This window comes from Uloborus diversus, chromosome 10 (genome assembly GCF_026930045.1).
Source record: "Uloborus diversus isolate 005 chromosome 10, Udiv.v.3.1, whole genome shotgun sequence".
NCBI classification, from domain to species: domain Eukaryota; kingdom Metazoa; phylum Arthropoda; class Arachnida; order Araneae; family Uloboridae; genus Uloborus; species Uloborus diversus.
The window spans coordinates 56,269,498-56,284,776 of record NC_072740.1 but is presented as its reverse complement, the minus strand read 5'-3'; the positions used below and the strand labels follow the sequence as shown (position 1 = coordinate 56,284,776).

General features: G+C 35.0%; 1 protein-coding gene across 1 annotated transcript in view; it reads right to left on the bottom strand.

Annotated features, from left to right (window-relative positions):
- LOC129231008 (metabotropic glutamate receptor 3-like) overlaps positions 1 to 15,279 on the bottom strand; it is a 109,501-nt gene that overhangs the window by 71,096 nt on the left and 23,126 nt on the right. Inside the window, exon 3 of the mRNA XM_054865253.1 lies at positions 13,832 to 14,041. Coding sequence (XP_054721228.1) covers positions 13,832 to 14,041 — 210 coding nt within the window. The remainder of the gene's footprint in view (positions 1 to 13,831; positions 14,042 to 15,279) is intronic.

Sequence of the window (15,279 nt, the reverse complement as noted above, 5' to 3'; positions counted from 1 at the left end):
AATCCTCACCCAATAGGTCTGAGAAATGAATTCATTCTGTTTGTATTGACCGAGTGTTAAAGAAGCTTTCACTGACATTAAATTAGCACAAAACGAAAAAACATTATTTTTTAAATATTGAATTTTGATCTGATTTTGAGAGGAAATCACAAAAGTCAAAAAATATCAATGCCTCCAAACAAGCTTTCAAGGGGCACTGCTTTTTTTTTTTTCTAAATCTTTCTGACGCCAAGCAGAGAAAAATATCACCAAGGGGCGCGTTGCTTTGTTTACCTCCATTGTGACTTCTCGTAAAATAACGTATAGGTCTGGTAAAAAGATTCAATATTTTCTATTACAGCTTAATTTAAAAAATGTTCTGTTGAAAGTGTAGCATTGCAGAAAAGAACAACCAACAGCACTTCATCCTGACCTATAAATCGTTGTATTGAGCTACCGTAGACGTTCATCATGATAAAATGCTATGTTTAAAATAACAATAAAATATCGTCTGCTTCTTAATAAAAAGAGAACAAAAATTCATTTAGTTTTATATAAACTTAATTAATTAATTCATTCCGATCATTTCCATACTATTAAAGTCACAAGAAATACGCAGCCAACAGTCTATTACGATTTATCGTTCTTATTGTTGCATTAATAAAGCTATTTTTATTCGTAAAAAAAAATCTCATTTTTTAGAGCGATTGGCGCCAAAATTGAAATAACGCCTGTTTACATATGGATTCACATTTATTCCAATTTCATCCAGAACGTAGCATTACTTCTTGAGATATGACACTCGCAATGGAAAAAAAAAAGAACGTTCGATTGTGCCACCCCTTTTCAGCTGTTGACACAAAATAGAATCAGCTCTTCTATCCTCTAAGGGCTATTTGTCAATAATTTTTTGTTTGATTCCGTTCATTATTTCTTGAGATACATCAGTCACAATTGACGACAAAAAACGTTCTATAGCTCAACCTCCGTTTGAGCTATTGACACCAAAATTGAATCAGCACCTCAGCCTGTTAGGGGCAACATATGGATCAAATTTTGACAAGTGACACAACTATGGGTAAATTCTTTTCAAGAACACAATACGTATTTCAAAACAGTAAAATGAACTATTCAGTTTTCAGTTCAATCAACATATCCGGGGTTAAACTTTCCCCACGGACTTCCAGATACTATTTAAAAAATTAGTATGATCAAAAACTTACCATAAAAGAGTTAGAGACTTGCAAGTCGACTGATTATGCTTACCTGCATACTTTATAATACATTGGTTATTATAAGTTAAGGAAAAATCACAAAAATGACGATTACTCAAAAAGTTACATGTAGAATTTTATGAAACTTATCCACAATATGAAACACATAGTAAGATATAAAATAACATATAAAGAAATTATCAGGCAATTATGGCAGTATATAAATCAACACATGTCTAAAATAAACAAATCGAAAGTGTCAATTTGCTACAGAAAAAATACCTTATATATGGAATATGATCTCCTATAAAAAAAAAATACAGCACATACAGCGATGTGTGATGCTATCAATTATGCGGTCAATCAGTTCCATTGGAAGTGGAAGCAAAGCAGTATCAGGCGTGACAGCTCTTGCAAAGCTGTATCAAGCGTGACAAGGCTCTGAGGGGGCGGGTTGAGAGCAGCTAGACGTCTCCCGAAAACTTTCCAAACGTGCTCGATAGGATTCGAGTCCGAGGATCGAGCTGGTCACTCCATGCGGATAATTGTAGCCTAATGAAGATATCGTCATGCAACAGAAAAGCATCACCTATTGCCCCTGCATGTGGGCGCTTGTAAGCATCAAAGATGTATTTCCTATAAGCCTGAGCATTCACAGTTCCCCTTGAGAAGACGTGGATGTTGTGCGTCTACCTAAAGAGATGCCACTCCAAACACAGGCACTGCCTCTTTCGCGGATGCTTAATGGATGATAACGGGTTCCAGTATTTCTCCATATTAAATAATACCTACTATCGCTTTCTAGACTAAATCTGGACTCGTCCGCAAAGAGAACAGTCCTCCATTGATAAGGTGTCCAGTGGACATGTTGTCGTACTTACTGTAAACGGTCCCTCCTATGGCGAGGTGTGAGTGGCACACAAATGACTGATCGCCTCGCCTACAGACCACCTTCGTGAAGCCTTCTACACACAGGTGACGTCGACATCAACCTTCTAGTGGCTGCAGCAAGGGAGAATCTGAGATGAGTCAGAGTAGCGGCTCTATTCCTACGTGCACATAACCTCGAAAATCGGCCATCTTCGGCTGAACCTCCTGGATGCCGAATCTGTGGTTTGAAGCCGGCTCCAAAGTCTATGAATCACAATAGGACTCACATTTAGCAATCTAGCTACTTCTTTTTGACCTTGCCCTGCCTCTAGTCTCCAAATGGCTCTCCATTGAAGTTCTGCAGGCATATGATCCATGGAAGTCATTGTTAAAAAACAGCTATCTTGGATTTCTTATGGTAGTATAACAGCGCACTTTATAGGCTTGCTCTCAAACATGGACTTTTTATGCTCCTCACAGATGACTCACTCCGATTTCAGCGCCACTAATTTGCATATTGCAGTTTTATTGAGCAATTCTTAATTGGCAACATATTCAAATTTTATACGGTTTGGCTTATTTTTGAGAAAGTTATCGCTACTTTTATGATTTTTTCTTAATTTATGATAACCAGTGTATTATAACTAGAAGCAAAGTAAAATATATTTTTTTAAAAAAGGTTGTTATTGCGGTAAAAACATAAGTTATTTGTCACTCTTTTGAAGGTGTTTTAGTCATAATTTTAAATATCTTAACTAAGATAGCTTTTTCCGTTTGATAATTACGTATTTTCTACCATTTTAGGCTGTACATTATAGTGACAAAAATAATTTTCTCTGCACTAAACTACCTTGATAGCAAACAATTTCAAAGTCATATTTTATTACTCATGATACAAGCAATATTGTGACATTATTAAACAAGGGTACAATTGCCTAACTGATTAGTGGGACAATAAAAAAATGCAAGACAAAGCATATAACTTGAGTACAACTAACTGGATGCGTCGTTAACTCGTATGCAATTTCCTCATCTTGAAGTGCATTTTATGAGCCTGCAGAACCACCGCCCATAGTTCTGTCACCTGTTTGTAAAAATACACATACTCTAATTTGAAATGCAGGTATCCAGTTCTACACGGACCCTCAGTGCACTGAGATATAAAGGCTTATTAAAACTGCACTTTTTAGCATTTTTCGATGCAAAAACCGCCATTTTTTGACAGCGCAAAGGGTGAGCCATGCAACTAATGAGGGTATTGAATATTTTATATACATTATTACACAAATTAATTAGAAAAACCATGATGGAGTCTCAGTGTATGGAACCAGGATCCCTCAAACATGTCACATTTTCACTATCTTCGGCACATTTTAGCCACCCCTGCCACGGTCCACTGAAAGTCAGCCACAAAATTTACGATATATTTCAATTCAGGTACTAAATGTCATTTTGTCAACACAAGAATTTTTTTGGCTGATTCTCAATACAGAAATGATCGATTTAAAAAAAAACTCTGATTTGCAAAAACCTTTATGTCGGGCTCCACTTTACGACTTTTTACGGGTCCCCAAAAATTTATTTGGAGGAAAAAAAATGCGTGTCTTGCAAAATCTTTAAAAGAATCCACCATAAAATTTTTAGGCAAATTAAAATTGCTGGATATCCGAACACCCAATTTCTGCCCTATTCTTACAAAAACCGGTCATACAGGACAGGATGGTATAACGTTTTTTCTGCACTGTTTAACAAAAATGTCCTCGCGATAACGCAAGGCTTTTTTGAGTGTATTTTCCACCACCACCTTCTGACTGCTAGAGATATGAAATGATTATTTATACTTCTGATATTACATTAAAAACTGGTAGTATCAAATATTTGAACCTTCGGATATGTGTTTGTGTCAACAAAATTTAATTACATTGATAAAAGAGCTCTCTTGCGTACAAACAATCAGAAATTTAAATTTTCACTTGTATCGAGATTTGGGCGGAAAACTCGTCCGAGCGTAGTGCTACATTTCAGAAAGTGAAAAGCTAAAAATAACCCAACGTTTAGTGATAAAAAGTTTACCCTCGGAACATTATGGCTAGAGATAGCAATAGCGGTATACCGAGGAGCGGTATTTTGAGCTATTTTACAGTTTCGTAATACCGGTATTTTCGGCATTAGGTGAAAATAATAAATTGTCAGAACTTAAATCCTTATATATTATTTCTGTAGCCTGTTTTTGGTTTCTACGCAAGATTTTCCTCAATTCTTGATTGATTTCATTGATTTACACCTTATTTTAAAACTTATCGTGCAGGCTACTGACGAAAAATAGACCCACGGTCTAAAAATTGTTTTTTCGGGCAAAAAAACACTGTTTTAAAGAACCAGAATGAGGTTTTAGGTTAAATTTATAACTTTAACTTGCAATGTTACCGACAGAGCTGAATAGCTTGAACGGCAGAGCGTTCGACTGGTAACCAGAAGAATGCGTGTTCGGGCCCACGTCCGGACAATCTGCATCAAAAAATTAGGAAAATATCGCGCATTACATGAACAATGAATAACAAATATGAGGAAATACATTAGGTAGAAACGCTCCTAGCTGTTATGAAAACTTGATGCAACACGGAGCTAAATTGATACTCAATTGTAAGGTTTTTTTTTTTTTGTAAGCTTTGGCTCTGGGAAGAAAATTAAAGCATAATGTAAGCGAAAATATAAGTATCAGGTTTAAGATTTCAGACTACATTGGAATTGTTTTTTGTTCAGTAAAATATAATAAATTGTATGTTGAAATATAGATTCTTCTAATGAGTTTTTGACTCTTTGTACAAATAAAAAAAAATACTACCTCAATTTAAAGGGTGATATATATATTTTTCTTCTTTTTGCAGAAAAACAAATAGCGTATCACGTTTTTACTACATTTGAAAAGCTACGCTTAAAAAAGAACTTAATTCAAATTATTTTGTATTTTAACCGTGCTGTTAAATGATGAACACGTGCTGCCATCTAAGTCATAACGGTTCAAACAGCCTGCGATACAAATTGTAAAAATTTTCAAAAATAAAAACACTTCTCGGCAAGAAAATAATTTAAAATTACCTGTGCTTTTTTTTTTCGGTAGAGCGTTCAGCTATAAACTGTCTGAACTTCGGGCCAGTTCGGGCTGTCCGACATAATAGCAAATTTACAGTAATATTACGCATTACATGTACTCATAACATACAACAGATAACACACGTAATAAAATAAATGCGGTGGGAACGCTATTTGGTGTTTCGACTCCTTTATGCAGGCTACAGTTATCATTCAGATAAGTTGACTGCTAATCGAAGGCTGTTCTTCCCTTCTTTTTTAAAGCTTTGACTCCGTCCAGACCACTGAGCAAAATGTAAGCATAAAAAAAGTATTAGATATACCTCAACGGTATTAGATATACCTTTTCGTGCAGAAAAACATTTTCATTGCATGCTGAAATGTAGATTTTTCTATTAGCAGTGTTCGAACTTTTGTACAGTCATAGAAAAAAAAAACGAAACACTTTTAATTATTCGGCCATTTTTCATGCTAGAAAGGAAAGAAAGATGTCATCCGACTTAGTTTAAAGTCTTCTTTAAAACTACGTAGGTAAAATTTTGATAAGGGACCATATACAAAGCAAAATGAGCACCAACTCTTGATTTTCAAATGGGAACCCCTAATTTTTGCTACATAATTATGTTTAGACCACAAAATACAGCCAGGATACGAAATTTCACTGCATTCCGTGCAGTAGAACAGGAGTTATTAACGAAAAACGTTTTAGGGACCATCACCACATTGAAAACGCTTCTTTCAAGGTCACGGTTTATCAAGTAACGGAAGGTGAACAATGAAAAGATCGAGATTATCCAGCTTAACTCATGCTTTTTTGAAGTTCTCTTTTCTTCCGTAATCCGATACTTTTTAGGCCGATTATGTTGCGGCAAAAAGCGATTTACGGTCGTTTTTTTTTTTTTGAAAAAAAAAGTAAAAATATTTACTGATTTTTGTCTATCTGCATTAACCTAAGAAAGACGGATGAGGTTTGGCTGGTCCATCGTATAGATCGTTCTTTAGTAAACCGAATAATGACAAATTAAAAGTAATGGAACTTTTTGACTTTTTCTAATATAAAACTATTGGATTGCTCATATAATCATTCAAGCCTCATAGAAATGTAAATATTCAACCTTATACCTAGAAACATGATGTGAATATGTTTGATAAATGTTGCACCTATGTTACAGGTTTATTTTGGAATGAATAAAAAGTCTTTGATTGTAAAATGGAATTGCGCGTTTTTAATTTCGCAGAACATCGGCAGAAGTTTGAGCCATCGCACACAAAAATATAAAAAATATACCGCACAACGTGGGAAGACGCAGCATTAAATAGATTGGAGACTCGAGCGAAGCAAGGTCCATTTATTCCGTGAAAACTTGCTCTAAATACATAAAATGAACGAAGTATCAATCTAAAAAATAAAGCAGAAACAGGAGAATATAAATACCCGTTAATGAGCAAACCCTTTATACTCGAACTTTATTTGGGAAAAATTTGGTAATTTGAATTAACCCAGTGGACAAACACAGTAATTGTTCTAAAGGCTTTTTTGTAATCAAAAAAAGAGAATTTGTTTCAAATCCTAATTTATGCGAAAGATCATAATGCGTGGTATTATTAAAAAGACTTAACACAATCGGCGTTTTTAGTTAAACATGTAACATCTCTTAAAACCAATTTAGGAAAGTAATTTCCCAATGCTGTTTCTAGCAACGAGATTCGAGATGGTTCAACCCGTAATTAAAAAAAAAAAAGTCATTTCAATTTTAACCAAGGTGAACGGAAATCTGACTTCCTGTCATTTCTCCGATTTTGTAACATTACAAACAAAACTTGGCTTTATTTGATATTGTTTCGCGCACTATATACTTGCACACTAGCATTGTCTACAACATCAGGCAGGCGCACCTATAGCAATACTATAGGCAGCATACCCGACAGGCGGGTTGAACCACCCAGAAGCTACGATTTCGTCCTCGCTGCATATTTCGCAGACTGGAATCGAAACTAAGCGTGTGGGATGCGGAAGTCATCTTATTGAAGCTGAGAGTGCAGATAAACTGGTAGGCAAAGTAAATTTATCTGCTGTATGTTTACGGCATCTCACTGGTGAGATAAATTTTCTTCATCCACCAGTTTTTAGGCACTCTCGGCTTCAATGACATGACACCTGCTACATTGTTCGGCTAAATTTAGTTCAGGGCTGTTGTGTTCAATATTAGGACTCACAGCAACCATGGAATGGGAAAACCAATTCGCAGTGAAGACGCGGGCCGCATTCAGCCCGCGACGTTGGTCCATGTGGCCCGTTGTGTGTTCAAAGAATAAGAACAGGAAGTAGAATTAGTTCCAGTGTCACAGAGTTGGAGCCGAATATCTAGATATTGGATTCTGAAAAAGATGCATTTAATAAAATAGGCACCCATTAGTTGATAACAATAATTTTTTTTCACTTTCTTTCATTGACGATATTTTTCCATGTTGTTCAAAAGAGAAGAAAACATTTTGAAATTTTATCATTGTCTTGCGAGAATTATTTTAATGTGAAATGCACGCCAATGACCGAGAAAGTAAATAGAAAAATAGTATTTGAATTATAATTAAGAATAGACAAAAACTCAACTTAATCTAACACGCAAATTAATGTTTTGTTAAATCTTTGACGAAGTCAAAAAAAAAAAAGTTCACAATTAGCCACAACTACTACTTTTGTGCTGAATACAGCTCAAAGCAAGCGGCCCACTAATGCGATTGAGATTTCCTCTCCTAGATCCTAACACATTGAAAATTATTCAAACTCTATACAAAAAAAATTAATTCCTAAAAACCAGTAAACTTATCTAAGAGCAATTATTACTTTTTGACCCATTTGGATACTGTTAAAGGAGAAACTTCACACTGTCGGTTATTTTTCGAGTACTTTTTCCCGAATTAGACAAGGCAATAATTTTTCCTTTTAGCAAATTATCACCGGGAAGAGCCACTAATTCTACACTCTACTACAACATGACTGGCAAGACACTGGGGTTTTGTTGTATGTTTCTGTGAAAAAGTTGTGCATGTTAATTTTTTTGAGCAATCACGATTGCTTATTGCTTTCATTTGACAGTTTTAATGTGATATCATTTTATTTTCCCACCAGCACCCTCCGCAGCACCATCGTCGGCCGGCCGCCTCACGATGCTGCTCCTCTGGCGAAAACTGTCTCCAGGTCGCGTCAATATCCTACACACACACGTACACTCGCTCCTACACACACACATACACGCACTCCTACACACACATATACACGCACTCCTACACACACACACATACACGCACTCCTACACACACACATACACACTCATGCCTGCACAGACACAAACACTCATGCCTACATACACACACACACGAACGCCTACACACACGCGCGTACTCACACATACGAACGCCTACACGCACACGCGCGTACACACACACACACGAACGCCTACACGCACGCACATGCATACATACACACACACGCACCCACACGCATGCGCTTACACAAACACACACACACACACGAAAGCCTACAATTACGCGCGTACACACACATACGAACGCCTACACGCACACGCGTGTACACGCACATACACGAACATCTACACGCACCCGCGCGTACACACACATACACGAACGCCTACACGCACACGCGCGCACACACACAGCACTGCATACACAACACGCACAAACATGCGCTTACACAAACACACACGCGCATACATACACATACACGGCTCGTGATTGCGATAAACATTATTTGAATTCAAGATGCCAAAAATTCAAATTAATATATATATATATATATATATATATATATATATATATATATATATACATATATATATATATATATATATATATATATATATATATATATATTATTTGAGTTATTGTTTTACAAAAGGCAATGGCTAAACGCAGAAAAAATAAGAAATAAAAATAAATTAAAAAAAAAAAAAAAAAACAGAAGTATTTAAAGTATAGCTTTTGATTTAAAAAGTTCTATAAAATATTCTTTTATTAGACAATGAAGTAGTGTTTCGCATTATTTACATTGACGTCTGTACGATATCTACAAAAAACTGACGGTTGCAATATTGTGTTGTTCTTCTGCAGAGACAGCGAATAAATTTATGCCTTTAAAAAATTCATAGGCGTAACTCTAATGTAGAAAAACCACGTTATAATTGGTTTGCTTAGTTTGTTGAACAATTTTTTTCTTTTTTTACGAAGAAACCAACTTTCATAATTTCTGTTTTAAAAAAGTATACGGTCCCCTAAAGTAGGAAAAAAGGAATTTTTAAGCATAGCGCAAAAACTACTGAATATTTTGAGCTCAAATTTTGGATTCCCTCATAAAAGCTCTTCTAGATTGTTTTTCTGTTAAAATTTAATATGGTTTCAGATCATATTTTTTTCAAAAAATATTAAAATAATTCATAAAAAAACTAAAATTACATTTTGGGCGTTATAAATGATGTTTTTATTATTGGGTCGATTCATATTTTGATACAAAAAAACAATCCTTGCCGTGCCTAATCTAGTTTTTGTGTTATGAGTAAAAATATCAAAATACGTTTTAACATTACGAGAGGAATTTTTCAAAACTCGATTCTGAAGTAACGGCTGGATCGAATTAAACAAAACTTTGTATACAAAGTTAAAAAAAGATGCTGATTACAAATATGTGATAAAAAAAGGGGGTTCTCATTGAAAAATTTGAAGTTGATGCTCGTTTTAATATGAAGACGACCCGTTAACAACAATTTTTTACCATAATTATGTAGAACTTTTTATTCCTGAAACAATGACACCTTACACGTGTCTCTAGTATCAATAGTCTTTGAATACGATCGAGTGTTTCGTTTTTTTTTTCTATGACTGTACAAATGAAAAATTACTACGTCAAATTAAAACTACGAGTTTCAACCAGTAAATCTTTAATTATTTATTCGAATACGATATAAAACATTAAAATTATTAACAACTTCATTAGTAAGAAATCATTTTCTACTCCTCTGCTTTCGGCTGGGAAAAAAAAAAAACATTTTGTCTACGTTCGAAAAATTACACTTAAAAATTTATTACTTCTCTAGAATGTTTGTTTCAATCGCTACGTGAGATCTTCCTCATTCTTTAATCAAATTCCATGTTTTATGAATAATTTTAAATCGTATCATGCTGGCTGATAACAAAACATAGACGCATGATCTTATTATATTTTTTTCGGCGAAAAACTATTTACTGTGTTTTATTACGCATTCCTTCAATGAATAGCATTCGAAAAAGAAGGCACAGTTGCTAGGTTTGTTGGAGCGTCGTACTGTTAATCAGAATGGCGCCAGTTCGAATCCGTGCCACTAAATATCTCTTAAATGTTTCTTTTTTTCCCGTCAGATGCTCACATGGACAGGACTGTATTTGCCACAACCTGTTTTTTACACATGCAAAATTACTGATTTTTCACGTGTCACTCAGCCACACTTTTAATGATATTTATATTTGCATTGAAAATACATACAACCAAAAGGGGAGCGATGATCAAATTATCACAACGTTGTATTTAACGAGGCTTTGTTATTGATGTCTTCAAATTACATGCCTTCTCTTGTGCGCTTACTTTTTTCGGTTTTTCTTCATAATATTCTTTCTTTGAAATTTTTAAAGAGCGAAATGCCTTATGAAACGATTCGAAGTTTAGTGCGGAGTTTTGCACGGGTCGACTAGTTTTATCTAATAGGACATTAAAGTCATTAAGAATGAACATTTATTTTTTGATGAAACAGTACTAAAATCAATCTATTGATGTAAAAATTTAGCTTCAAAAGCACGAATTAATAAGCCATAAATAAAAAAAAGTAGCGGAAAGATTACAAAATGATATTTTCAACAATAGGTGATGTGATGAAGTGAATTTTCGTGCGCTTACGTGCACACAATGACTTTATTTTTTCCATTTCTTTTATCATTCCCTTTCCGTTTTGTGAAAGTTAATTGAAAGGACAGTTACGAATATATTTGTACTGTGCAGTGGCGCAGCGAAGGAGTGGTTTTAGGGGTGACCCCCCCCCCCAAAAAAAAGAGTCATTGTTTTTAACATAAATGCAAACTCTAATACAGTAGTTTATGCATGTGAAAGGACTGTTTTGATCAAAAACCCTCTTCAGAAGGTATGTTTGGTCAAAAAAAAAAAAAAAAAACAGAAGTTTATTTTTGGTTAATAAAAACCCTCCAGAAGGTATTTTTGATCACCCCCCCCCCCCCCCAGAAAGTATTTTTAACCAAAAAAAACCCTCCAGAAGGTATTTTTGACCGAAAATTCCCTTCCAGAAGGTATTTTTCATCAAAAAACTTCCTCCACAAGGTGTTTCTGACTGCGCTAGTAATATTGTGAATAATTTATTCCAACTATCAATTGCAGCAATATTTTATTATACAATAAAAAAAATAGACTCAACTGTTCGGAAGTTTGAGAAAAACTTCTTGTTAGTGTGACAAATGGTAATTTGTTGTCACTATTATTGGTTTCTTGTCCTCGCTATTTAGTTTTATGGCACTTATATGCTGCTGAGAAATCATACTTCGCAACAATATAGTGCCTTGAAAATTTGCATAGTGGAAAGACGTATGAATCTGAACATATTTATGATCAGGTTCAGATATTTAAATTGTTGTAAATGATTTTTAAAGGAAATTGAATAAAAGAAACTAACAAAGACCAAATTTAAGTTAATCATAAATTTCAAACCAAAAGCTACTAAAAAGCAAACACAAACCTTTTCCGTTGAAAATAATGTTAACAGATATCGTTGAAGATGAAAATAATAATCGCATCTCGAGAAGAGAAATTAGTACTTTTTCCCACAACACCCCACCTCCTCATTTCAGTAAGTTGCCGCCTTGTAGCTAGGGCCAACTCAGTCACTCCAACCCAACTCTGCATTTTCGTGCTTATTAGCCCTGCTTAACTGGCTGTGGAAAACCCCTTAAAAAAGCCAAGAGTGCTAAACAAACTGGTAGCTAATATAGAATTAGCACTGACCAGACTAGTGACCGAAGCAATGGTTCGGTTCAACTTGAAGATTGAAGGCAAGTCATGGTATTTTCAGTACAGGGTGGTAACTTACTGAAAATACCATGCCATAGAAAAACATGAAAGAAGGCTTAATATATCTTAAAAATACCGCAAAAAAAAAAGTATGCGGAAATAAATAAAATAATTAAATAAAGATTGAATAGTCCGATTCGAACATTTTTTTTTCGAACAATCTTACAATATGTTTATTCAGTATAATATATTATCTAGAGCACAATGTACGTAATTTAAGAAGGTGCAATGAAATTTTCACTTTTTATTTCTGTTTTAGTGTGTGAATTAACTAGAAAAATTTCTCAATTTCAAAGACCTGTATCTTTTTTACAAAACAAATACACAAAACAATATATATAACACGCATAGTACTTGAGAGAAAAATTCAATTGGCCAAGAAATTTTATTTTTAATTCCATCCCCTTTTGGTTTACATGGGTCTAAAAATGTCCTTTTTGTCATTTTTCCAATTTTTGAGGGGATGTAATCTATAAAGGGGAAGAAACACACAGCAACAGTTACATATTCTAATTAGAATAGTTCCAGTGATTTGTTTTTGCCGTATTTCATTTTGTGTTTACTCCCCTACGCGAGTTATATCTCCCTTTAAAATGAGCAAAATTTTTACATTTGCCCTTGAACTTTAACCTATTGCTATTACTTTAATTATTAAGTTACAGCGACGTAACTCAGAGTGTTAGACTATCATCTTATGCACTTTAACTTCAAAGAGTAAAATTAACTGCCATAAATGTAATTCAAAGAGATTTTGGCCAAAATGCTAAAAGGTCTAAAAAGTCTCATTTTTGACTACGAAAATCACTTTTGATGACCTCTAAAAAATCAAAGGTCCAGTTTAGAGAAAAAATAAAAGTGGTTTTGAACATCTTTTATATACAGCTTTTAGGGGTATGACGATATGAGTTTCAAAAAAATTAAAAATTATCGAGCGCACCCATCCGTCGAACCTGTATGGATTGACCCTATAATGTAATAGCGTGGCATCTTTCTGATTTATGAAGAAAATCCCAAAAGCGGTATTGTAACAAGGCCAAAACTAATACAGAATTGCAAGTAAATAAATACAAAATTGCAAGTACTAGAATTTCACTCGCCTGAAATTCTTGCAACGCAGTCCATAGCCTTATTTGCACCCTTTGAGAGCTTTACCAGTCTGGACGGGCCGCAATCAAAATGAGGTCGATATAATTTATAAATTCGCTCATTTAATCATTATCTGGGAGCTAAAAATATTTTTCGCCAGAGTGAGAAGTCTGCATTCGTGCCATTTGTGGGTATTCAGGAAAATTTTTGACAATGATATTTAATTTTGCCAGGAAGTGGATAAAAACCATTAAAATCCCGAAGAGTTCTACAGAAATTCTCAGCAACGTTTCGGAATTTTTTTTGCAGTGTATGGTCGGATAATTGGCTAAATCGGTTTATTGGAGTTTGGATAATCGGCACTCTACTGCGTACATAATCTATGGAGTCTGCCACATGTGTATTGGAAACAAAGGCGAAAAATAGAAACGATAAAAAATAAAAGATGAGCTTTTCCGTAACATTCTACCTGCAAGCGGCCGCATTCATATTTGGCGTTTCTTTCGTGAATGGGAAACAACGCCCCCAACATGATGTCACCAGAAACGTTGCTCATTCTCCTGATTGGCCAGTTCATGTTTGAACTGATGGTGGCGACGAGGGGCATTAGTGGAACGATGTGCATCATGATCTTCCAAAACGTTCCCAATGAGGGCATTTCTTGACACACAAATAGCCTCTGAAACAGAAAAAAAAATGCATTTATTAAATTTGTTATCTGTTTCACTATATGGGTGACTTTTTATATGTATTTTAAAAGTTATGTGGTATTTAGAGTTAAAGGCATTTCCGCAACAGAATGTTTTGCAATGTTCAGCACCGGTTCTTCGGCTGAATAAGAATGCTCTGCTGAATTTACATTAATAACATGAGTCCATTTAATTTTTCCAATTCTACGCTGTAAAAACAATTCAAAAGCGTTCCTAGGAAATAATGGGCACCTGATGCGTTCAATTACTTGCAGTAACATGTCTTGCAAAAAAACGGAACTTTTTTCGCTAAATATCAGTAACCTTTCTGAAATTATCCCTGAAATATACTGAACAATTTGGAGATTTCCTTAGTTAAAGCCAGTCATGTCTCGGAAACCTTTAAGCAAAATCAGGAAAGTTTAATGTACAGTGGTGGTAAAAAATTGCATCACCCGCGAAATCCAAATATTTTTATCATTTATAAGTAATTATGAACTATTTAACGGTACTTGCATTATATAACACGAATTGGCATCGGTACATGATGCAAGCTATTGCGTAAGATTGCATCATTCTTCTAACTATGAAAAAAAAAAAACAGTTGAACGTTCGACGCATTCATTTACGATCTGGACTTATGAGTTGCAGTATGTCGAAATACGTTCAACTGACACCACAAAGAAAGAGTGTTGCCGTTGCATTGGACAAAAAAGAAGGATTGTCGTCACGTTCCATAGCAAAAAAGAAAAAACTGTTTGTATTCGACTGTTGTTCGACTACTGAATAAGCTAAAGAGCACTTGAAGCGCACTAAGGAAAAGTGGCAGTGGTCGTCCACGAATATCCAATGCAGCACAGTTAGACGCCGCAAAGGAGAGGAATATCATCCCGACTGCATTCAACACACAGTCAAGCATCCCGTATACCAGACGATTAGGGGATGTATTTCTGATCAAGGAGTTGGTAGGCTTCACTTTGTGCAAGGAACAGTAAACGCTCAAGTGTATATTGGCATTTTTGAGGAGAAATTGCTTCCTACTATCCGGAATCACTTTACTTCAGTTCCAAACGTCATTTTCCAGGATGATTCTGCTCCGTACCATAGGGCAAAACTGGTAAGTAACAATTTAAAAACCTTTATCCTGCCTTTAGACTTAAATTGACATGGGTTAAGTAATTTTTTTTCTCTAAACCCACACGCAGGTTCAGAAATGGAAAAATGAGCA